The sequence below is a fragment of the Peromyscus maniculatus genome, chromosome 3, assembly GCF_049852395.1.
Source record: "Peromyscus maniculatus bairdii isolate BWxNUB_F1_BW_parent chromosome 3, HU_Pman_BW_mat_3.1, whole genome shotgun sequence".
Taxonomy (NCBI): domain Eukaryota; kingdom Metazoa; phylum Chordata; class Mammalia; order Rodentia; family Cricetidae; genus Peromyscus; species Peromyscus maniculatus.
Genome location: NC_134854.1, coordinates 169,594,262 through 169,619,629, shown reverse-complemented (window position 1 = coordinate 169,619,629; position 25,368 = coordinate 169,594,262). Strand labels below are relative to the sequence as shown.

Genomic DNA, 25,368 nt, shown 5'->3' with positions numbered 1-25,368 from the left:
TTTTGTTTTTAGTTACCCTGTATAGTCTTGGTTGTCCTGGAACTAGCTCTGTTGATCAGGCTGTCCTCAAACTCACAGAAATCTACCTGCTTCTGCCTCCCAAGTATTGGGATCAAAGGTGTGCTCCTGCGCCACCACCACTGGCTGTTTCCTTATTCTTATGCTTTATTTAGTGTGTGACAAGGGCTACAAGCCATGATGTTGAAGTGGAAATCAGAGGACTGCTTGTGAAAGTCTATTCCCTTCTGGGGGTAGAATCCACGTCTTCAGGTTTGGCAGCAAGAGACTTTGAGCCATCTCACTCACTGCCCCTTCCAAAAAACGTTTTGAGTCTTTTCACATATTGTTTAAACACTAATTTTTCCATATTCTAGTTGAAGATGGCCAAAATCAGATAGGAAAATCATCTAGGAAATAGGGATATTTGTATGGATACAATGTTTCTTTTTAGGGGAGATAAAAATGTTTCCAAAATTAAGTTGTTGGTGTAACTTAGTAAAAGTACTAAAGATCAGGGCTGGAGAGATGGCTCAATGATTGAAAACACTGGCTGCTCTTCCAGAGGACCTGAGTTCAATTCCCAGCACCTACATAGCAGCTCACAACTGTCTATAACTCCAGTTCCAGGGGATCTGACACTCTCACACAGACATACATGCAGGCAAAACTCCAATGCGCATAAATGAAAAAAATTACTAAAACTTCAAAAAAAGAGAAAATACTAAAGTCAGTAAATTGTATATTTTAAAAGGGTAAATATTAAGATATTAAGATATAAGTTATATCTCAACAAAGCTTTAAAAAAAAAAACAACAAACCTCAATTTGTACTGCACATCTGTCACAGTTACTAACTCTCCAGTCGTTTAATGGGAAATTATGTGAGCAAACATATAAAATTCAACAGAGAGTTCCTACATCTGGTTGTATTTTAGGAAATATTGATGGCCTAGAATTTACTAATGACGTATATTAAGGTAATAGTGTTGAAAGATTAAGTATTTTATTCTCATTCAAAATGTCTCAAAGTGATTGTGATATACTGGAAGGTATAGGCTGAACTCAGCAGGTGAGTAAGGAAAAAAAAACACCTCACCAAATATTTGATAATTTGATTTTGAGGAATTTTGTCTTTAACAGAGGATTTGGGGTCTTTTTTGTTTGTTTTTTGAGATAGGGTCTTGCCATGGATCCCAGACCGGCCTCAGCCTCCTAGGTGTAATACCTTGCTTGCGTTCTTTAACGTATGTTGTAGACAGAGTTGCTGGTGTTTGTATCTACTCTGGATCTTATTAAATGTCTTCTGTTTCTGGTCCTTCAGGGTCATTCTATAGAAAAGCCATATTGTTTGAACTGGAAGGATGACCAGGAAAGGCCATGCAGTGTTTTTAACTTCAGAGAGTAGCTTGGTGGTGTTATTTGTTTTTGTTCTTTGGGGGGCCTGCCACCCAACTCCCACATAAATCACACACGGTGGCTTATTCTTAATTATGAATGCCTGGCCTTAGCTTGGCTTGTTTCTAGCCAGCTTTCCTTAGTTTACCTGTCTACCTTTTGCCTCTGGGCTTTTCCCATTCTCTTACATTTTCTTACTCTTACCCTGTGGCTTGCTGTGTAGCTGGGTGGCTGGCCCCTGGAGTCCTCCTCCTTCTCTGGCTACCTGATCTCTCCTCCCAGATTTCTCCCTCTATATAGTCTCTTGGCCTGTCAGCCCTGCCTATCCTTTCTCCTACCTTGCTAGGCCATTCAGCTTTTTATTAGATCATCAGGTGTTTTAGACAGGCACAGTAACACAGCTTCACAGAGTTAAACAAATGCAACATAAACAAAAGTAACACACCTTAAAATAATTTTCTCCAACAGCTTGGTTGCTATGCATGTAGATTTATTAATATTTCTTTCCCATTTGCTACCTTCTGAAGTTAGTAACACATCCTGTATTCAGATGTCCCCTGTATTCAGAAAGAAGTACAATACATTTGGTGTATCTATTTTCTCCTACTATCTCCTTCAAAGTTATTTCCACAGAAGTGTCATGACAAAACTCTTCACATAGATTTTAGCCAGCTTTGTCTTTATCTATTTCCCTAATAGCCCTGTTACTGAGCCTTGCTCTAAGGCTGCTTTCAAAGCAACTTTTCTGACACAGGTTAATGCTGATTAGTCCCCAAACAATTGTAGAGCAAGGCTCCTTGCCAGGATAAAGAATAATTATTGGTTTGCACACGGTCCAGCTACAGTTGTTAAATCTAGAGTATGTCACATGAAGATCATATTATGTTTACTAAGATGAGGTTAAATTGGCATAGCATGAGCAGGAGAAAGGGAAGGGAAAATGAGGTAGAGAGAAGCAGGCTGTACTAGTCAATTATGATGCAGTAAGGTTATTAACAGTGTATCTAATAATGAATCGCATGGGATTGAAAAGTTGACTGAATACTTTATTCAGGTGATCTTTAAGTCATTTTGGATTGGGAAGATAATATATAGTACTTAAAGGCTTAATTAAAAGTCATGTGAAAGATGTACTTGCTAATAATTCTAGTAAAAATGATGTTTGAATAATACTTAAAAATTCAGATGCCATTTTAGATACTCTTTTTGTATGTGCCTCTTACTCAGGTCTGGGTCTGACATAAAGTTTAAGATAGACATTTAATGGACTAGAACTCTGTCTTTGGTTTCTGGAGATTTCATTCAAGCCACACTTGAAGACCCAGGCTTCTAACTCCTACATACAAGGTTGAGTTGAGGGATGGAAACCCTATGTGGATTTTCTTAGTTTTTGTCTAATGTTCTTTTTCTCTTAGAGGATCATTGTTCTTTTTTGCATTTAATTGTCACATTTTTTTAAGCTCCTCTTGGCTATGATAGTTTCTCAGGCTTTGTTATTTCTGGTTTCTTTGATAGTTTTGGTGAATACTTACCAGATATGAAGCCTCTTGAAATATGATGTTTTACTCATGAGACTAGATTTATGGAGTTGTATGTCAAGAGCATGTTTGATCTTATAAGGAAGTATTAAACTGTCTTTCACACTGGCAGTGATTTGAGAGTTCTTGTCATTCAGCATCATTGTTAGCATTTTGGAATACTATTTTTTGGATTACACCCGTTCCAATTGGTGAGGATATAATTCTTACAAGTCATTTAGTTTTATCATCATACTTTGTTACCTTTGTCTTAATATTTTTCTTGAAATTAGTCTTAAGATGTATGTGCTTTTCCCCTATACAGATAAGTGTTACAGATGTCTGACTAGTATTTATTATGTTAAAGTTACTTATGTTCTTTGCTTGTAAGCTACACGTCACTGATGTTAAGCTGTGTGTTTGACCTGAATGTCTCAAATTTATTGCTTTTGTTTAATTTTTTATTCTCATTTTCCATTCTTCAGTATCATTTTTAGTTTTTGTTTGTTTTTGCTTTGTTCATAAAGATTTTTGTTTCTATTACATTATGTAGTTTTGTACCAATGGCTAGAAGCAGATCGTCATGGCAAGAGCCAAGAGACTGCAGGTACGACTTCAGGTAAAATAGTTTAAAAGTGAATGGGGTACTAGAAATCATAACTCTAATTCACCCCATGTCCCATTGTGAATGTTTCTTAAATTTGCTTAGACAAAATTATAGGTGATATTTGTATTTTATTCTCTCAACTATATCTTAATTTTCATAAATACCTCACTTTGCTTCAAGCCTAGTCTAAGCTGTCTTGGCATGTATTTTCTATTTCCTTAGGAAGAGACACTTAATTAAAGCTTAAATTAGTGGATTACTTGGCAATATTATTTGAAATTAGGCCTGTATATAGTTTTTAGTAAAGATATTAATATTATAGCTATCCTTTGACAGTGGTAACAGTTTGACATAGGGCCCTTACAAGTATATAAATACTTGAAGAAATTTACAGTTCTTATTTGTTTCAGGACCATATTTAAAAGGTGAATTTTAATTTAAGGGGTTTATATAGAATTTCTATTTTATGTGAATCTAAAATCTCAAACCCAATCATTTTTCCTGCTTATAAATTCTAAGTGGCATATAAAAATATGCATTCAAAATAAAAAGAGTAGGTTGTTCTCCCAGCTCCCTAAGGTAATTCTAGAACTCTTTTTTTCTTTTTTCTCCCACTGATGTTAGTAAGAATAGAATAACTACATTTACTCATTTCTGAATCTTTACCAGTGATAGCAGATTCTTTCCCTAATTTCTTTCAAAATAATATTTGCCAAGACAGCTATACATACAGCTGATCTTTCTGGTTGCTCTTCTTCTTTTTTTTTTTTTTTTCTCCTTTTAACAATATAAGAGAAACTGGTGCTGGTGGTGCTAGTAGCTGTGTTGGTAATAGAGTAAAGAGTGGTGGAGGTGTTACCGAGGTAGTGGTAGAGATCTTAATAATGGTGCAAGTAAAGGTGGTGGTGGTGGTGGTGGTGGTGGTGGTGATCATCATCATAGAGGATACGTGTTACTGTTTATGTGTTTTTTATGTGGTTTTGTGAAACTATGGAATAAATTAGTTGTGCCTTGAGAAGGTTGATGGTTCCACAGGCAACAGAACAATTATATTAAAAATTACACTATTGGCGAGGTGTGGTGGCGCACGCCTTTAATCCCAATACTTGGGAGGCAGAGGCAGGTGGATCTCTGAGTTTGAGGTCATCCTGCTCTATGAGAGCTGGGGCTATTGCACAGAGAAACCATATCTTGAAAAACCAAAACAAACAAAAAAACCAAAAACTGTTATGACTTCTCTTATTTGTATCTTCTGTTCCATTTATAACTTGACATCTGAATGAAGATGTTACTATTTTAACCATGCACAGGCAGGAATTCATTAAAAGGTAAGTAGTATTACAAGTAGTTATAGCCTTTGTTATGTTCTGTTTCTGTTTCTTCTGTTCCTGTTGTATTTTACATTTTACTTATAATTGTGGATAAAAATAGGCATTTCTGGGTCTTAGTTTGTGGGCAAAAGAGAGGGTTTCTATAGCTTTGCATTGTCTGATGATAGACTTTTTGCTGTGACAATAGCTAAATCAGTAACGGGGTTTTGTTTGTTTTTTTGCGACAAGGTCTCTATCCCTGGCTGTCCTGGAAATCATTCTGTAGACCAGGCTGGCCTTGAACTAACGAAGATCCACCTGCCTCTGCCTTCCGAGTGCTGGGGGACTAAAGGTGTGCACAGCATGCTCAGCTGAGTTGTGTAGATTTCTAGAACCAGAGGACCTTTTTCTTGTCTATTTATTTATTTATAGACCTAAAGTGAAATGAAATCTAGTCTTTTTTAAACCGAGAAAATATAAAATACCTTAGTGTTCACACAAACATCTAGTATCAGCTTAAGAACATCATTTATCCAGAAGTCAGCAATTTTGAATACTGAATCCTGTGTTCCTCAGTCGCATTGACTCATGGACAGGTTAACATTTATCTCAACTTTTGATCATTAGGAAACCTAGGAGCAAAGTATAAAAATTGATATTTTCCTTAAGAAAGCATTTACTTATTTGTCTGTTTTTTTTTTTTTTAATTGAGAAAGAACTCACTCTGTAGTCCAGGCTGGCCTGGAATTCACTGTGTAGTCCAAGTTGGACTAGAACTCACAGTGATCTTCCTGCCTCTGCCTCTCAACTGCTGGAATTATAGACATGAAAACCACACCTAGATTTGGGGTGCCTTTAATAGTTTCTCTCCTGGAAGGAGAAGCTCTCAACTCCTAGAATATGGAATTACATTCTAGAAAGATACAGAGCCATGGTACTTGGCTAAATAAGTCAGGAAAGTCCAAAGAAAAATGACCATTTGTTAAGGACTTCAATTAGAAGCTGTAGTTTGTTTTCAGCAAATAATATAAATTATGTGCTTTATTCATAAATGTTCCTATACATTTAATATTGTAGTTTCCAACAAGACAGTAGTATGTAACATGTCCCTTATGTGATTTTTTTTTAACTTACACAACTCAAGGCTGTTTTAGTAACTTACCGTTTCGTCTTTGTACCCCAAGTGGAAACTGAGTCAAGTCTAGCAAGATGTTAGTGCCACTTCTAAGTCCAATTGCTTTGTGACTCTTTTAATTGTGCAAATACTGGTAAATTACATTTATATCTTTCTATAACTGTAGTTTGTACTTAATTAGAACTAAAAAGTAGAAGTGCCAGGATCTTTAATCACAGCACTCAGGAGGCAGAGACAAGTGAATCCAAGTGAGTTCCAGGACAGCCAGAGCTGATAATGGTCTCAAAAAGACCAAAGAAAATAAAAGAAAGGAAAACACAGGAAATGGTGAGATTCCTTTGAGGTCTTCTAATCCTTTGGTACTAACTTTTTGACATTGAGTGTTTAAGATCCATCTGAATCAAGCTATTTTATGAAACTAAGCTATTTGGGGGTAACAGTTTTAGGAAATTAATTTGGTCAAGGAAATGAAGAACAAATCTGATTACTCCCATTGATTTTTTTTTCCCTTGGGAGGGCAGTGGTTCAAGACAGGGTTTCTCTATGTAGCCCTGGCAATCCTGGAACTTACTCTGGAGACTAGGCTGGCCTTGAACTCAGAGATTCACCTGCCTCTGTCTCCCAGATACTGGGATTAAAGGTGTGTGCCACTTCTGTCTAGCATATATATATAATAATTCCTACAGTTACCTTTCTAGAAATTTGACAGGTGATGACTTGGGAATAGAATTACTTATTTCTTTAAAAAGTTAATGTGTTTAGTGTATTTTACCCACTAGGCAGCCCAGAAATTATGTTTCTGATTTTACTTATTCAGGCTCTTGAAAGCCTTTATGGAAACAAACCAACCAACAAAAACCTAACAAACAAAAAAACCCTATCAGACACTTTTGTGGCAACTTAAACAAAATTGCCTATTTTGCACTGTAGCATTGGGTTTATGTATAAAACTTCAATGTAGTAACCCTTTTTTAAATCAAGATGTTTCTTCAGTGAAATGTTTTCATATAAATTTTTATCACCATATGTTGAAATGTATATAATAATTACATGCCCCAATGTTGTTAGTGTACTTTGATATTTAGTGTTAAATATAGCTGAGATTTTAAAATTCAGATTCTAAAGTTTTTAAGTACAGGTTTCTTTTTCTTTGTCTTTTTTTTATATTTTTATTTGTTAATTATTTCTTGGGTTTTCAGACAAGGTCTCACCATATAACCTTGGCTAGCCTGGGATTCACTATATAGAATTTACGGAGATCCACCTGCGTCTGCTGCCTGAGTGCAGATTTTTCACTGATTGTTCTCCAGTTGACAAGTATTTTTCAAATAAGGTTGTTAAATATAATCAGAAAATGTGTTTAAAATATACATGTATATTAGCCAGGCATGGTGCTGCACATCTTTAATCCCAGCACTCAGGAGGCAGAGGCAGGCAGATTTCTGAGTTTGAGGCCAGCCTGGTCTATAGAGCAAGTTCCAGGTCAGTGCTACAAAGAGGAACTCTGTCTCAAATAATGATGATAATGATAATAATGATAATAATAATGATAATAATAATAAATAGTAAATATTTTTAAAATAATTATGTCTTTTAAGTTCCAGTTATTCATTGATTATTAATTATTTGTTGTAGGTGAGAATTTTGACCAGAGTCCTTTGAGAAGAACCTTCAAATCCAAAGTTCTGGCCCATTATCCTCAGAACATAGAATGGAACCCTTTTGATCAAGATGCAGTCAACATGGTATATATTTTTCTTTTTCTCCTATTTCTTTAGTATTCCTTTTATTTTATTAGGATATAAATGATAAATGTCTGTATTATTTAATACCATTAATACTTTAAATTCTATGAGAAATAGTATTTTTAAGATTTTATTTTTTAAATGTGTCTATTTTTTATATGCTGCATGTGTATGATGCCCACAGAGGCCAGAAGAGAGCATCAGATCCCCTGGAGCTGGAGTTAGAGGGTCAATTCAGGTCCTCTTGAAGAATATCAAGTGCTCTTAGACACCAAGCCATCTCTCCACAAACCCATAGAACTATAATATTGTCTCTCTTTTTCAGATGGGGAAACTGAGTCTCAGAGAAGACACTGTCTCAGATTTTTCACAGCAGTTATCACAGAATATTACTTGTTAGTAATACACAACAGCACCTCACGCTCATTTTATTTCTTACTATTAAGCTGTGTTTGGGTTTGTATTAATACATAGATGCTTGGTAAACAGTGATAAACCACTCTGTTTGCTTGAGGAACGGCGCACAATACATTTCCATATATCAAGGAATAATGTATAATGGGTTTGTATTTTGTTATTTTTCACAGACATCATGAAGATGGAAAGGAACTTTAAAACTTTTATTTATTTATATTTTATATATATGGGCTCAGTTATGCCACAGCATGCATGTAGAGATCAGAGGACAGCTTGGAAGAGTCCGTTTTTCCCTTTCTACCATGTATGTCCTGGTGATCAAACTCAGTTGGTCAGGTTTGGTCATAAGTATCTTTTTACCCACTGAGCACCTTACCAACATTTTCTTTTCTTTAATAGACAGGATTTCACTCTAGCCCAGACTGGCCTTGCACTTTTGGCAGTCTTTATGTCTCAGCCTCCCAAGTGCTGTGATCACCGTTCTGGGCTATAAAGGAGCTTAAATGCATCATTTAAACATTGCTAGGAATTTGTTTATAAAGCATTTGAATTCAGGTAATATGTTACCCAGTTGTGATTAAAAGTGTCCTTGGAGCCAGCGGTGGTGGCGCATGCCTTTAGTCCCAGCACTTGGGAGGCAGAGGCAGGCAGATCTGTGAGTTCGAGGCCAGCCTGGTTTACAGAGCAAGTTCCAGGACAAGCACCAAAACTACACAGAGAAACCCTGTCTTGGGGGGAAAAGTTTTCTTGGGCAGTAAGATGGCTCAGTGGGTGAAAGTACTTGCCATGTAGACCAGACGACATGAGTTCAGGGCTCAATCCTATAGTAGACGGAGGGAACCAACTCCTGAAAGTTGTCCTCTGACTTCAAAACACATGCACTAGCCAACCACCATACACCATATGTGTGTGCATACAAACAGTAATAATAAATAGTCTCTAAAGAAATGTCTCCTTTGAGGTTCTTGGAAAGGAGGAAGGTAATATTTTTTTTCAATGTTCTAGGCAGCACCCTGCCTAAAGGCCTCGGCGGTTCCCTACTAGTACTAGATCTTTATCACTTCTATTGCAAACATAATTCAAAAGACCCAAAGTGAACAAATAAGAGATTAGACAAGTTGGACACAGAAACTATTGAGGGCAGATTGAGATCTGTGATATTTGTAGTTCTTGGGAATTTCAAAAGTAGGACTAAAAAACATAAGAGATTCCATTATGCCCTGATTGTAAGGTAAGGAAATTGTTTAATAATGCCTGCTAGGTACTTCAGGTATGTTGTTTTCACGTATGCATTATGATGGTTAATTTTTCAGTGTCAGCTTATCTGGATTTGGAATCACTTAGGAGACACACCTCTAGATATGTCTCTGAAGATGTTTGCAGATAGGTTTAACTGGATATAGGTGCCACCATCTCATGGACTTGTGTCCCAGATTGAATAAAAAGTGAGATCGAGAAAGCAATCTGAGCACCTGAATTTCTCTGTCTGCTTCCTGATGGTGTGTATGTACAAAGTGATCAGCTACCTCATGCTCCCACTGTCATGTGCTTTCTTTCTGTGGTAGCAGCCCCTGTTACACGGTGAGCCAGAATAAACTCGTCCCTCCTGTCTTTTAGTTGGTGTTCTATTGCTATGAAGAGACACCATCACCAAGGCAACTCTTATAAAAGAACACATTTAATTGAGTGCTTTCTTACAGTTTCAGAGGTTTAGTCCATTGTCATATTAGCAGGGAGCATGGAGACATGCAGGCAGGCACTGGCGCAGTAGCTAAGAGCTACATTCTGATCCATAGGCAGAGAGAAGGAGAGCATCACTGGACCTGGGTTGGGCTTTTAAAACCTCAAAGCCCACCCCCAATGACATACTTCCTCCACTAAAGTTACGCCTCCTACTCATTCTAATCTTATAAATAGTGCTACTTCCTGGTGACTAGGCTTCAAATATAAGAGCCTATGGGGGCCATTTTTTTTTAAGATTTATTTATTTTATGTATATGAGTGCTCTATCTATCATGTATGCCTTTATGCCAGAGAGGGCATCAGATTCCACCAGAGATGGTTGTGAGCTACCATGTGGTTGCTGGGAATTGAACTCAGGACCTCTGGAAGAGCAGCCAGTACTTTTAACTTCTGAGCCATCTCTCCAGCCCGCTATGGCAGGGGTTGTGGGGGGGGCATTCTTATTCAAACCACCATGCTTCCTTAGTGCTAAATGTCAGGTATTTGGTCATAATGAAGAAAAAAGTAATTAATATACGTGTTTTATGTATGCCCAATGTGAATTCTTGTTCTTGTTTCATAGATGTTAAGTAACTTGAACCTTAGTCTAGATCATTCCTTTTTTTAATAGTTCCAAATTTATTTAGGATGTGAGTTCACTTAACTTCACATTAACAATTACATTTTGTTATGCATGCTCTTACATTCTTAATATTTAATTGAAAATAAATTCTTCTCTCATATAATACATCTAACAACAGTTTCCCCTCCCTCCACTCTTCCCAGTTTTCTCTTCCTTCTCCCCCAGATCTACTCTTCCTCCATTTCCCTCCAGAAAAGAGCAGGCCTCCAAGAGACAACATCCAAACATGGCAAAAAAAAGATACAATAAGACAAGGCAAAAAGCCTCATATCAAGGCTGGACAAGGCAACCCAATAGGAGGAAAAGAGTCCCAAGAGCAGGCAAAAGAGTCAGAGACACATCTGCTCTCACTGTTAGTCTCAATTTAGGGGCTAAAGATGGTTTAGCAGTTAAGAGCACTTGTTATTCTTGTAGCAGAGGACCCAGGTTCAATTCCAAACACTCACATGGCAGCTCACAACCATCTTTAACTCCAGTTCCAGGGGATCTGAGCCCTCTTCTGAACTCCCCGGACACTAAGAACAAAAATGGTGCACATATATACATGCAGACAAAACACTCATAGACCATAACTAAATAAATAAATGAGTTTTAAATTTTATTTTAATACAAGTTGATGTCTTACGTTGCAATAGTAGTAGGTGAGATTCTAATTTAGCCATCAGTGTAGGAGACTGCCTATTTCCTTAACATTGCAGCTGTGATATTTTATTGACTTCTCCAACACAATATGTCCAAAACTGAATTTTTTGCATTACTGTCCATTAATCATGTTCACTGAATGGTACAACCATCTAACTTATTGCCTAAACCAAAACACCTAGATAATCCTTAAAACTTTAACTTTCTTACCTTCTTCCATATACAGTCAGTTGTCTGCTTCTCTTGGTTCTTCTACACCTGTCTTGGTCCAGGACCATCAAGAGCTCTTTCTTTAGTTTATTAATCACTGTCTAATGGGCATCTACTCCTGTCTATTCTGTTCTTCCACTAGCTTCTGTTTATTCTGATAGTTCTCTTAGTTTGAGTCTCTTTCCCACGGTGATTTAATTTTTTTAAACCAATTTATTTTAAGGTCAGTGAGATAGCTCAGCAGATAAAGGCACTTGCCACCAAACCTAAAAACTTCAGTTCAGTCTCCAAAACCTAGACTGTAGAAAGACAGTATCAATTCCCAAAAGTTATCCTCTGACCTCTATACATACACCATAGCATGGGTGCAACCACACATGTACATACATACATGTTTTAAAATTATTTATTAATGTGCATATTTGTTTGGGTATGTGAGTGCCAGTGCCTGTGTAGACCAGAGATCCGAGTTACAGGCAATTGTGAGCTTCTTGACATGGGTACTGGGAACTGAATTCTGGTTCTCTGCAAGAGCAGTATTAATGACTTAATGACTAGGCCATTTCTCTAGCACCCATGGTAAATTCTTGTTGATTCTTAAGATTTCATTTTAAATAGAATGTTCTTAGAGGTGTCATTTTTGCATCACCTTCTTAACATTCCATCAGGTCCCTTACTACCCTGTACCTTTTTATAGCCTTATTCCAGCTGCAGTTAAATAATTACATAGTAAGGACTCAAATCTATATCTCTCGTTATAATGTAGATATCACAAGGGACAAAAAATAGTGTCTCTCACTCCTTGCTAGAACTCTAGCTTTCTATATAGTAGTAGATGCTCAAGTGCTGACTAAATGAAGGGATTCCGTTTGCTTATAATTCTCTCTCCCCTGTCCTTGTTTTAGGTGCTGTCCACTACACAACCATCTCTTCTCGCTCCTGGTGCATCTTGAGCACACTGCATAGCAGCTTAGTTTCTATGTCTGTCTTTCATCCTAGATATCAAATCTCTGAAGGAAGGAAGTATTTTCATATTTCTTTCTAAATCTGATACAATACATAGCAGGAAATAATTATTTACTAAAGAAAGGAGGGAAGGAAGAAGATAGGAGAGCAAATTGAGCTATTCCATTGGATTTTCTGAATAATTTTTCTTTCATTGGCTAATGAGAAAAAGGATATGGAATGTTGGAATTATAGATATGGAAAGGGGGATTGCTAAAACTCAAGCCAAAAATGTAATGCCAGCACTTGAGAAGGAGAGGCAGTCAGGCTCATTGTCATCCTCATCTTCTCATAGTTAAAGTCCAGCCTGGGCTATGTGAAACTTTCAAAAAACCAACCAACCAAGTAAATAAATAGGTAGAAAAAATAAATTTAATAAAATTCTAGCCAAATTGCCCAGAAGGTGAGATAATTAAGGACACTTGGTCACTCATATTGGAAGATGACTATGGACAGCATTGTCCAATATTTGGTTATAAGACACATCTTATTTTTAGTTATCTTATTGTTAGTTGAAGAGGATATTGTTAGCAAATAACAATATTTGGGGGTTAACAAGAGACTTAAGAGCCATGGTAAGAAAATTGTGATTTATATCTCAGGTTTTCTGAGAGATACAATGTCTTTGTTCTTGGTAATTTATATAATTCTGACTTTTAAAAAGTCATCTTATTTTCCAGGTCACTATTCCCAGAATTATAAATACAAATTTTGCCTTTTTAATTTGTAGAAAGCACTTAAGAAAAATTTTTACATCTGTTATCTGTGGCATAGGAAGTCTTTCTTCACTTGAATATAATTTTTGGCAAGCTTTTCCTGTAAATGTTTGAATGTGTGCTCAAGAAAGCTACAAACCCTTAACTGAATATTTGGCCACTTTTCAAAAAACACTGCGAGCTTTGATTCTTTAGTTTAGATGGTAGGAAAGCCTGTCCATAAAATTAAGTCTTAGCCTGCCTAGTGACATAACCTTAGCACTTGGAAGATAGAGGTAGAAGGGTCAGGAATTCAAGTTCATTCTTGGTTGGCCACATAGAGAGTTCATATCCAGACTGGAATACATGAGACCCTATCAACAAAACAAAACAAAACAAAACAAAAACCAGCAATAAAAATAACAACAAAAAAATGAAAACAAAAAATTAATTTGAATTTGACTTTTTAAAAATATTTATTTTATGTATATGAGTGACCTGTCTTCATGCACAACGGAAGAGAGAATCAGATCTCATAACAGATGGTTGTGAGCCACCATATGGTTGCAGGGAATTGAACTCAGGACCTCGGGAAGAGCAGCCAGTGCTCTTAACCACTGAGCTGTTTCTCCAGTGCCTGAATTTGACTTTTTTAAAAGTTGTGTCTTTGCATGTCATTACATTTCCGTATTGCCTACTTGATATAAAAAAGAAGCTTTGGGGAGCTAGACATGTCTCAGCAATTAAAAGCACTTGCTGCTCTTGCAGAAGACCCAGGTCTAGTTCACAACTGTCTGGAACTCCAGTTCCAGGAGATCTGGTACTTTCTTTAGGCTTTCCTGGGTACCAGGCAAGGGATATGGTGTACAGAAATATATACAGGCAATACACTTGTGCACATAAAATAAAAATAAATCCTTTAAAAAAAATAGAGCTAGGTATGGTAGCAGGCCTTTAGTTCTAGCATTTGGGGAGGTAGAAACAGGATTAAGTGAGTCAGGACCATCTTTGGCCACATAACATGCCTGACTACATAAGATTATGTTTTTAAAATAAGTAAATAAGCAAGATAATTGGCATAGAAATCTGTGATTTGGGTAGGTTTGGCAGATTCTATTCCATTGTGCATTAGAATGACTTACAGACTAAACAGGGATCTCAGATGAAGACGTGGTACTCACAGGTCTGTTTACTAGGCTCGGCATATAGCTAGGACTTCTGTCACTGTGCTGTCTCTTCATTTGATGCCATGCAGCGTGACAGCTTTAAGTCAGGCAGTTTTCATTTTCTTTTTTAATCTTTGAAAAATATTGATTCAGTTTCAAATTAAAATGATAAAAAAACTATCATCTTATTTTAGAAAATGGAAGACATATGCCTAAATTTTTCCAAAGGATAAAATATTTTACCTCTTCCCAACTATTGATGAGGATATTAACAATTTTACTTTTTAACCCCAAGTTTCAAGAACACTTACAAAAAAATAGTTTTGATGATATTGTCTAAACAAAAAGCCTCTCCATTTATAGTATAGTGTCAATAAACTGACTAGTAAATACACACACACACACACACACACACACACACACACACATACTGTATTTTTAGCAGTGAGCAGGCTGCTAATGTATAAAGTTCAGGTGGTGCTGGGGAAGATGAAGAGTTTGCTTTGTTACATTCCTGTGTGCATGTAACCAGCAGGAAAACATCAGTTACTCCAGCTTGTACTCAGTTGTGCTTTCAGATGGAAGAACCACTTAATGAGTTTTGAAGATTTGGAGTATTTCAGCTTAGTAAAGGACTTGAGTTTCTCAGCTGAGGGCTCCCATTACCCTTCAGAATACAGTATACTTCTAATTGTCCATGTAATTAGCTTCCCACAACCTTACACAGCTGTCATCTCCTGAAGATGCCAGTACTGTTCCTGTTAAGTTCCAACTTACCTGCCATACTTGAGAATTATGTTTACCAGACTGAGCAACAATATGAATTCAAATTTTGTTAGACCACCAGAAGTAAGTTTTTTCCTCACAAGTTTTGTGAAAATTCTTACATCTTTGTTTACTATTGCCAGAATGTGGAAAGATTTCCCCAAATTTGGAGCAAATGCAATATCATGAATAGGATCAATGACCGTCATAAGAGTTTCAGCTTTGCATTATTTCTGGTGTTTTCACTGTAATAAAAACTCTGATCTGGGCGGTGGTGGCGCACATCTGAATCTTAGCACTCGGGAGGCAGAGCCAGGCAGATTTCTGTGAGTTCGAGGCCAGCCTGGTCTACAAAGCGAGTTCCAGGACAGCCAGATCGGTTACACAGAGAAACCCTCTCTTGTAAAAAACAAAAAACAAAAACCACCTCTGAACCTCAGCCATTAGACTACTGTTATCACTTTCCACAGCTGTCATGGAGGAGTGAGTGCAAGAGCTGGAAGTGTTCCAAGAAATACAGCGACAGCTCTTTTTACATGAGATGTCTCTCTGTAGAGACCACTGTCTGAGACCCATAACATCTGGTGCCTCACATATTCTTACAATACCATCTGCTGAACAGGTTGCTAACATCAGCCCCATATGCATGGGAGCAAATTTCACTGTAGTAATGGATGTTCTGCTGTCTACTGGAGTTGTCCTCTTCACCCATGGCTCTGTCCTCGCAGTTTATCATTTGATTCTCCTATTTCTTCCCATACAGCAGCTGTTCAGTCAAAAGAACAGAAGCCCTAACCTGTCCACATGTAGGAAGAGCCCATGTCACACACCACACAGATCTACCGTGTGTCTTCCAACTAGCAGTACAATGCCAATCTCCGTTTTCACTTTTATCTCAGACCTTCCTGAGACAGAGGGGAACCACCTCTCCTGGAGGGCACTGGCATTTGTTAAGTGTTGTTAAATATCAACATTCCCGTCTGTTGCTGGAGCAGATGGCCATTTGGCACCTGTGGCAGTTGAAAGACACATCATAGATGATGTCCTTGTGGTCCCCTGTGATGCTGCGTACCACAGACATGGCCATCACCACCAGTTTTCTTATTTTTTGCTTCAAGACTTCCAGGATGTGTGACCAGCGAGAGGTGGAGCTGCCTTTTTTAGTCTTGTCAGCTATCATGTCAATGCTGTTGGATTTTATTATACGGCTGATTGAACATTTCCCCCTCTGCAAATCCATCTCTTTATTCTTTTTAATATAATAAAAAACTTTAACTGTTTATTCTTAGTCATGGTAGAGCAAAGCCATCCCAAGCCTATATGAGTTTCACACTGTATGATGGAGTTGAGTCAATGTGTCAGACAGACATGGTTGTCCAGAGATTCAGATAGTTACCTGGCCCTGATTAAAGTTTGCTACTCTAGTATAGGCATTCTAGGTGGCCTGTCTGGATTCAGAAGGATGTAGTTTTCCTGCCTTGTCCACAGTCAGGACAGATCTTTGTCACCCGCCAGTCCCACAGCTGCTCAGACCCAACCAAGTAAACACAGAGACTTATATTGCTTACAAACTGTATGGCCGTAGCAGGCTTCTTGCTAACTGTTCTTATAGCTTAAATTAATCCATTTCCATAAATCTATACCTTGCCACATGGCTGGTGGCTTACCGGCGTCTTCACATGCTGCTGGTCATGGCGGCGGCTGCAGTGACTCTCCGCCTCAGCCTTCTGCTTCCCACAATTCTCCTCTCTCCTTGTCCCACCTACTTCCTGCCTGGCCACTGGCCAGTGTTTTATTTATTGACCAATCAGAGCAATTTGACATACAGACCGTCCCACAGCAGCAGCTGGCAGTGTCTCCCTGCCTCAGCCTTCAGATTCCCAGAATTCTCCTCTCTCCTTGTCCCACCTACTTCCTGCCTGGCCACTGGCCAATCAGGTTTTATTTATTGACCAATCAGAGCAATTTGACATACAGACCATCCCACAACACCTCTTTTTTTTTTTTTTTTTTTTTTTTTTTGGTCTTTGTGAAAATTTTATTAAATGTCTGTACAGGACAACATCCAGCCCAACATCCAGCCTCCAACATGTGCTGCCAAGATCCTGTTATGCTGTAGGCACTGGCTGGGGCATGGCAGGTGCCTCTGGCTTCCCACCCTTCTGCTCTGAGATGGGGGTGTAGGCAAGATTTCGTCTTTAGGTTCCACAGTGCTCACGTTATCAGGCAGAGGCTTCTTGGGGCCAGTCTTACCACTTGGGTCCCAGGGCAGCATGATCCTCACTTTGATGCCCAGCACACTTCATCTCAGGAGCACATGGTGCACAGCAGTGTCAACATAGTAGTTAACAGGTCTCCGCTGTGGATCATCAGCCCATCCACAAACTTCATGGACTTGGCCATCTATCCTCGGAGGTTCCCAGACACCACAACCTGGCAGGCCCTGGTCCCACTCTCCGTAACGAACCTAAGCACACCATAGGAGGCCCTTTGCACAGCAAGCCCTCCTAGGTGTTTGTAATGAAGAGACTCTCTGTGGCCGCCATTTTGCATAAAGCTCTACGCTGCCCTCAAGGAAGCTGAACCTCTTCTAGACTATAGTAGTCAACTCTGATCCAACGACCCTTCTCACTGAGAACATTTCGTGTTCTGGTGGCTAAAATGATGATTTCTGTTCTGCTTGGTGTAACCCTGACTTCAGCTCCAAAGTAGCCATCTGCAGCCAGTTCCCAAGTGAGAAACTCATTCAGTTCAGCTCTGAAGATGCCATTGGCCACAAACTTCCTCTTCTTGGGAACCTGTACAGCCATCTTGCCGCCCTACACTGCTCCGCACCACCAAAAGGAAAGGTAGACTCAACCTCTTAATGTGGGGCATGGCAAGATGCTTGAAGAGTATATAGAACTAGAAGTACTGTTGGATTTATTATAAAAATATAATCTGCCACAAAGTGAACCATATTTAGGCCTTTTAAAAATCTCTGTTACAAATAATTTAAAATATCTTGTTCTACGTTTTAGTAAATAAAAGTTTCATTTTCAAAGTTAATTTTTCTAGGATAAAGCATCATATTTGTTCAAAATAGCAAAAGTGATGTCAGCATCTTCAGGGCTCATCAAAAAGAAAAATATCTTCTCAGAGATTTCTGCTGTGGGATGTTTTGTATGTCCTGTGGGAGCCTGTTCTTCGGTTCCTCGTGGTTTTACCCAGCAGGTCCGCATAGAGGATGATTGGGACCATGGGCCTGAGTGCAGGTGTCTGAGATGATCTGCACTTGGCTGTGCTGGGGGATGGTCTGTATGTCAAGTTGCTCTGATTGGTCAATAAATAAAACCTGATTGGCCGTGGCTAGGCAGGAAGTATAGGCGGGACTAACAGGAGAAATAAAAGAACAGGAAGGCAGGAGTCACTGCCAGCCGCCCACCAGGACAAGCAGCATGTGAAAATGCTGGTAAGCCACGAGCCATGTGGCAAGGTATAGATTTATGGAAATGGATTAATTTAAGCTATAAGAACAGTAACCAAGAAGCCTGCCATGGCCATACAGTTTGAAGCAATATAAGTCTCTGTGTTTACTTGGTTGGGTCTGAGCGGCTGTGGGGCTGGCGGGTGAGAGAGATTTGTGACTGTGGGCAAGGCAGGAAAACTCGAGCTACAGATTTCTACTCTCAAAAACACAGAATCCCTGACTTTCATGACTGGCCTTTATGTTGTTGGGTTTTTGTTTTTTGTTTTTAACTCTTTTGCTCTTTTTGAGGGGGCTTGCCACCCAGCTCTCAAATAATACATGGAGGCTCTTTCGTTCATTTGTCCCCTCCCTCCCTTCCTTCCTTCCTTCCTTCCTTCCTTCCTTCCTTCCTTCCTTCCTTCCTTCCTTCCTTCCTTCCTTCCTTCCTCCCTCCCTCCCTCCCTCCCTCCCTCCCTCCCTCCCTCCCTCCCTCCTTTCTTTTTTTTTTTTTTGGTTTTTCGAGACAGGGTTTCTCTGTGTAGCTTTGTGCCTTTCCTGGAGCTCACTTGGTAGCCCAGGCTGGCCTCGAACTCACAGAGATCTGCCTGGCTCTGCCTCCCGAGTGCTGGGATTAAAGGCCCAGCTTCTCTCTTTCTTTTTTAAATTATGGCACATCTCATTTATACTACAGTATAAATATATTCATGTTTTACAAGTTGGTATTTATTGATTCAACAATAGAAAAGGCTATGTCTTTCATTTTCATAATGGAATATGTCAGAATAGGAGGAAAGGAAAATCAAAGTCCTAAATTGTAATTTTTACCAAAAAAGCATAATTATGAGATTGATACTTGAAAATCAAAACCAATGACATCAAAGCTGCCCACCATGGGATTACTCCTTACTATTAAAATATCTCAGATATAAATTGCATCCAGAAAAGACAGGTTTAATGAAGTCCTGGTATAGAAGAGAAGTAGCTCCATGAAGTGCACTCTGTATAGCACAGCTATTACCACCCAATTCTAATGTTGGCTAAAGCCAAATTCTCTAATGAAATTAATGTGGTTCATCATTGAGGTTTAGAAAAATGTTGCTAGAAGATGTTCAGCAGTATCTGAGTGGAAATCCACTCAGTAGTAGAGCTTTTCTTAAATTAGCTCGTCTACCTTTTACCTCTGGGTTCTTACCTTTCTCTATTTCTGAATATCTTTTCTTTCCTTCTTACTCCGTGTTTGGCTGTGTAGCTGGGTGCCTGACCCCTTTTTTTTGGTATCTTGTGACATTGTATCTCAAAGAGTTGCCAAAGAACTTAAAAATGAGATCATAGAGTGATACTGTGATAGGATTGGGTAGCATTGCAGCTTGATAAAGCAAAACCACTCTAGGTCACAAGGACTACAGAGGAAGATAATTTTTTAAATTGTTTTTATGTACATGGGTGTTTTGCCTACATGTATGACTGCACTACATGTATGCCTAGTACCAATGGAGGCCAGAAGAGGGCATAGGATCACCTGGAACCAGAGTGAACAGAGATGGTTGTAAGCTATAATGTGGGTAATCAAATCCTGGTCTTCTAGAAGAGCAACCCAGTGCTCTTAAATGCTGAACTATCACTCCAGCCTCATATGCTGGTATTCTTGATTTTCACCTAACAGATACTTCAACCAGACTCTGGAGTATGGGAACTCCTTTCTTTTTTTGTTTTCCTTAATTTTCTGTCTTTGTGTCCTGCATAGGTTAACTGTTTTTATTTTTGTTGACTTCTTCACTAATCAAAAGAAGGTCAGGGCTTTTTTTTTTTTTTTAATACTGTGTTACTGAGTCCAAATCAAAGATCTCATTCTCTTTTAAAATTTTAAAAACATTTTACATGTATTTAGTGTGGGGTTTTGTGTGTCTGTGTCTATGTGTGGAAGTCAGACAGCATGCAGGAGACAGCTCTCTCCCTCCACCAGGGCTGTTCTGGTGACAGGACTCAGACCTGACAGCAGCCACTTTACCTCTTTTGTGTAATACCACACAGTGAATATTTTTCCATGTGTGTGCTTACATTTATTTTTAAAATACATTTATTTATTGTTTGTGTGTATGCACATGTGTGGAGGTAAGAAGACAACTTGTGGGTCCCAGGAATTGAACCAGGTCTGTGAGACTTGCAGTTAGTTAAGCACCTTAACTGCTGAGCCAAATTGGCCCCACATCTGTTTCTTGTGAGAATATTTTATCTACATGTAAGTGAAGAACTTACACTATGTTTCTATTTAAAGCTATTGCTAAAGTTAAATCTGGATAGGATTCATCCTTTGGATCCTGTTAAAAGGAAAATCATCCCCCTCCCTTTTTTTCTGGTTTGAAGTTATGCATATACTGCATTCTGATGATTTTCCCCATTTCTCCACAGCTGTGCATGCCTAAAGGGCTGTCTTTCAGAACACAAGCTGACAATAAAGATCCTCAGTTCCACTCGTTTATAATTACCCGGGAAGATGGTTCTCGCACCTATGGTTTTGTTCTCACTTTTTATGAAGAGGTTACAAGTAAGCAAATCTGTACAGCAATGCAGACACTGTACCAGATGCATAATGCAGAGCAATACAGCAGTGTGTATGCTTCATCCTCCTGCAGTATGGACTCACTGGCAAGTAGTATTGATGAGGGAGATGCAACTTCTCTTTTAAAACTCCAGCGATACAACTCTTACGATATCAACAGAGACACCTTGTATGTATCAAAAAGTATATGCTTGATCACACCTCTCCCTTTCATGCAAGCCTGCAAGAAATTCCTCCTCCAGCTTTACAAGGCAGTTACCTCACAGCAGCCACCACCCTTGCCGCTTGAGAGCTACATCCATAACATTCTCTATGAGGTGCCCCTTCCACCTCCTGGGAGGTCACTGAAATTCTACGGTGTTTATGAACCTGTCGTCTGCCAGAGGCCTGGGCCCGGTGAGCTCCCGCTCTCTGACTACCCTCTCCGAGAGGCCTTTGAGCTCCTGGGATTGGAGAACCTAGTTCAAGTGTTTACCTGTGTTCTGTTAGAGATGCAGATCCTTCTCTACTCACAAGGTGGGTATCCTTCGCATTTCATTTTCTAAAAACAAGTACTTATGCCCTGAACTACTTTATTTCATCGTAGAATCAATTAATGATCCTGTCTCTTTTGTTTTGCATAAAAAGAATAGGCTTGAGTGAGATGAAAAACTATAGGTTGTTTCTATTTGAAGTGACAGTGGCTGCAGAGATAAACAGGAAGGAATTGAAAGTGTTGTGTTGACCAGTTTGGGTGTATTTTTTTTTTAAATGAAAACAACTCTTTATCCACAACATATAATCATTAGATGCATTGAAACCTGTTACTATACATGACTAATGGACTTTCTTTCTTTACAAATTGGCAGAGTTTTACATGAAAATTCAGGGTGCATGTGAAAGCAATAAATGTAATGTTTACTCTGCAACTTCCTGAGGCAGACAACTTTGGACATCTGCCTGTAGGAGCACTGCAAGAATGAGAAAGAAAAGATGTGCGGGTGGGAAACAGATATGACTGCTCCAGACCTAGCAACAGATCTGCTAGAGTTGTATGTAGTTGTGTTTTTAACCTCCAAGTCCCAGAAGGTATTATCTTTATTGTATCTTTCATTCAAAGTTCTCCCAACACAGATTTAGTTAAGATACTAAGAAGTTTTGTTTCACTAGTACTTTTTTTTTTTTTTGGTTTTTCGAGACAGGGTTTCTCTGTGTAGCTTTGCGCCTTTCCTGGAACTCGCTTTGGAGACCAGGCTGGCCTCGAACTCACAGAGATCCACCTGGCTCTGCCTCCCAAGTGCTGGGATTAAAGGCGTGCGCCACCACCGCCCGGCTCACTAGTACATTTTTGATGACTGATACTGAGCCTAGACTAGGATACCTGTTTCCATCTGAATATGAATTTACAGAAGAAATACAGATGTTGTGTCATAATAGATACTGGGTTGTAGGAAATTGTAAACTAGCTATGTGCACTGTTGAAACTTTGGAAAATATGGCACAGCTATTTGGATTAGCCTTTTGCTAGTTTGTACTTAGGCTGGCAGCATTGTAGAACAGTCTCCCTACTGCTACTGTTGTGTTTATTTTTTCACTTTCCTTTTTTATTTTTCTATTTTAAATTATAAGTGAAACTGAGCCAAGCAGGCTATATTTATGCTTCCCCATCTTGTGTGTGTGTTGACACTATTTGTGTGTTGACAGCCCTTCATGAGGCTTCTCAGTTTATCCTACATAATAGCTTTGATAATGTGTTCAGTGTTGCTTTTTTGTTATCAGGGAGTTCTCTAATGGCTTATCTAAGTTCTTTATGTCCCTTTTGCTCTCATTTTCTTAGTGCTTATCATACCTGTTTATTACCTGTGTGAAGCTTTCTTACTCTTTTCCCTGGAGAGATGGTAGAATTGGAGAATTGCAGCATGATGTCAGCTCCCAGTGTCAGATTTTAGACCATTTCAGATTTCAGATTTTAGGATTAGAAATGTTTAAACAGGGTGGAGAAATGGCTCAGTGGTTAAGAGCCAGGTATTCTTGCTGGTCTTGCCAGTGACCTAGGTTTGATTCCTAGCTCACAACTGCCCATAACTCCAGTTCCAGGTGATCTAAGGCCTTCTTTTGGGCATGAGACACACATGGAGCACAGACATACATTCAAGCAAACCACTCATACTCATAAAAGAAAATAATCTTTTTTAAAATATTTGACCAGTATTGGTTTTAGAAATTTATAAATGCCTTAGTTTCAAATCTCTGTTCTGCCCCTTATTAACTATAAGTGCTGTGGGTGACTGACTTAATTAATTTTCAGAAGTGCTAGTCCCCTTGTCTCTCTGGGATGTTTTTGCCACCCACCCCTGATTAATTGTGAAAGGTAAATGAGAAGACCTAGCTGGAACTTTTAGACTGTGTTTGGTGTTCCTTTATCCAGGGGGAAATGAGACACAGGGCAGCTAAGTAGTCATAGCACAAGTAAGTAATGGAGTAGTTCCAAAAATTAGGCTTATATCAGTCTCTCTCCAGATAACTAAACCATGTTGGTAAACATACTGGATCTACACGTAATATTTCCTTACCTGTCTTAATACTTAATTTTTAAATTACTTATTCATTATCCAGCTATATGATAAATATATCATACTAAATGTTTGCGGAGTATGAAATGAAAGCTTTGTGTAAATGCAGTTTTGGTGGTTTTTAACATTGATAATGTCTCTCCCTTTAGAGAAAGACATTTAAGTGAACACAATTTTAAAAGAGTCATTATGTTATTTGCACTCTGGTGCCCGTTTTTGCCCTTTGTGATACTGTGTAAGGGGGTTTTAAGGATATTTAAAATTAAAGGTTCTTCAAGAACCAAACAATTACTTGTGAAAATCCAAAGTGAATCTAAGTAGATAGATTTCAATGATGAAAGTGTTCATTAAACTGATTTGAAATATTAGTTCACAATTTAGACAGACTTTGTCTATCTAGAGAGTCATTCTATCAGTCTTTTTTCAGTGATAATTGGCTATAAATTTTTAAGTAGAGAATGCATCTAGGAAGTCAAGGCTCTTTCCTAATACCTTATATCAGAAGAAGAATGTCTGAAGGTTACATGAACCCAGACATTGTAAGGTAGGAGTATGGTCCTCTTTTCAAAAGAATAGTGGAAATATAAAAGATGGAAAATTTAAACACCAGTGTCTGACTTTTGGTACCAATAATTAAAGCCTCCAGAACACTTCTGGGTCTTGCTTACTTACCTCCTTTGGCTCTTCACAAAGAAAATAAGCAGTTACTGCCGCCCACACAACCCTTGTTCCTGTTCTTTGTGCCTCTGCAAGGCTCCTCAACCAGTTCTTCAGTCTTCTCCTTTACTAGTTGTTGGAAAGTAGAAGCTACTTGTTTTCTTGAAACTGTTGGTAATCTTTTAATTTACATATTGCTAGTCATGCCAAAGTAGATCTTGTTTATTGGTTATAATTTATCAATCATAAAAAACAAACCTAATATTTTGGTAGAAAGAAACTATGTTTCCATGACCTTGATCCAAAAACCAATATAATTTAACCAGCTTTGACTAATATTTTAGTATTACTAGATTTGAGGTGGGTGGCGGGAGTTGCCTTGAACATGCTAGGCAAGTGTTCTACCAGTGAGCACATCTCCACCTACTATTAGACTTATTTTATCTTAAACATAACCTTAGTGTCATTAAAATTGTTTCTCTGTGTAACAGCCCTAGCTGTCCTGGAACTCACTCTGTAGACCAGGCTGGCCAAGAAGCCTGCTTGCCTCTGCCTCCTAAGTGCTGGGATTAAAGATGTGCACTACCACTGTCTGGCATTTGTCTTTGTCTTTTTTTTTTTTTTTTTTTTTTTTTTTAAGATAGGGTCTTGTCGCTAGAGTTTTCCGCCTTGCCCACAGTCAGGACAAATCTTTGTCACCCGCCAGTCCCACAGCCGCTCAGACCCAACCAAGTAAACACAGAGACTTACATTGCTTACAAACTGTATGGCCGTGGCAGGCTTCTTGCTAACTGTGCTTATAGCTTAAATTAGTCCATTTCCATAAATCTATACCTTGCCACGTGGCTGGTGGCTTACCGGCATCTTCTCATGCTGCTGGTCATGGCGGCGGCTGGCAGTCAGTCCCTCTGCCTTCCTGTCCTTTTATTTCTCCTCTCTGTTAGTCCCGCCTATCCTTCCTGCCTAGCCAGAGCCGATCAGGTTTTATTTATTGATCAATCAGAACAACTTGACATACAGACCATCCCCCAGCACAGCCAAGTGCAGACCATCTCAGACACCTGCACTCAGGCCCATGGTCCTAATCATCCTCTATGTGGACCTGCTGGGTAACGCCACAAAGAACCCAAGAAGGGCTCCCACAGGACATACAGAACATCCCACAGCAGGGTCTCATG

The 25,368-nt window shown here is 38.8% G+C and overlaps 1 protein-coding gene and 2 pseudogenes across 5 annotated transcripts in view; 1 reads left to right on the top strand and 2 right to left on the bottom strand.

Annotated features, from left to right (window-relative positions):
• Dennd5b (DENN domain containing 5B) overlaps positions 1 to 25,368 on the top strand; it is a 134,740-nt gene that overhangs the window by 24,919 nt on the left and 84,453 nt on the right. For 3 of the 5 annotated variants that reach the window (XM_042274384.2, XM_042274388.2, XM_076568377.1), the window contains exons 2-4: positions 3,465 to 3,530; positions 7,599 to 7,708; positions 20,831 to 21,497. In XM_042274384.2, coding sequence (XP_042130318.1) covers positions 3,465 to 3,530; positions 7,599 to 7,708; positions 20,831 to 21,497 — 843 coding nt within the window. The remainder of the gene's footprint in view (positions 1 to 3,464; positions 3,531 to 7,598; positions 7,709 to 20,830; positions 21,498 to 25,368) is intronic. The other 2 variants (XM_016005199.3, XM_042274386.2) reach the window with 2 other exon arrangements.
• Positions 12,499 to 16,172, bottom strand: LOC102928444 (nucleoporin SEH1 pseudogene; annotated as a pseudogene).
• Positions 17,078 to 17,783, bottom strand: LOC102928154 (small ribosomal subunit protein uS3 pseudogene; annotated as a pseudogene).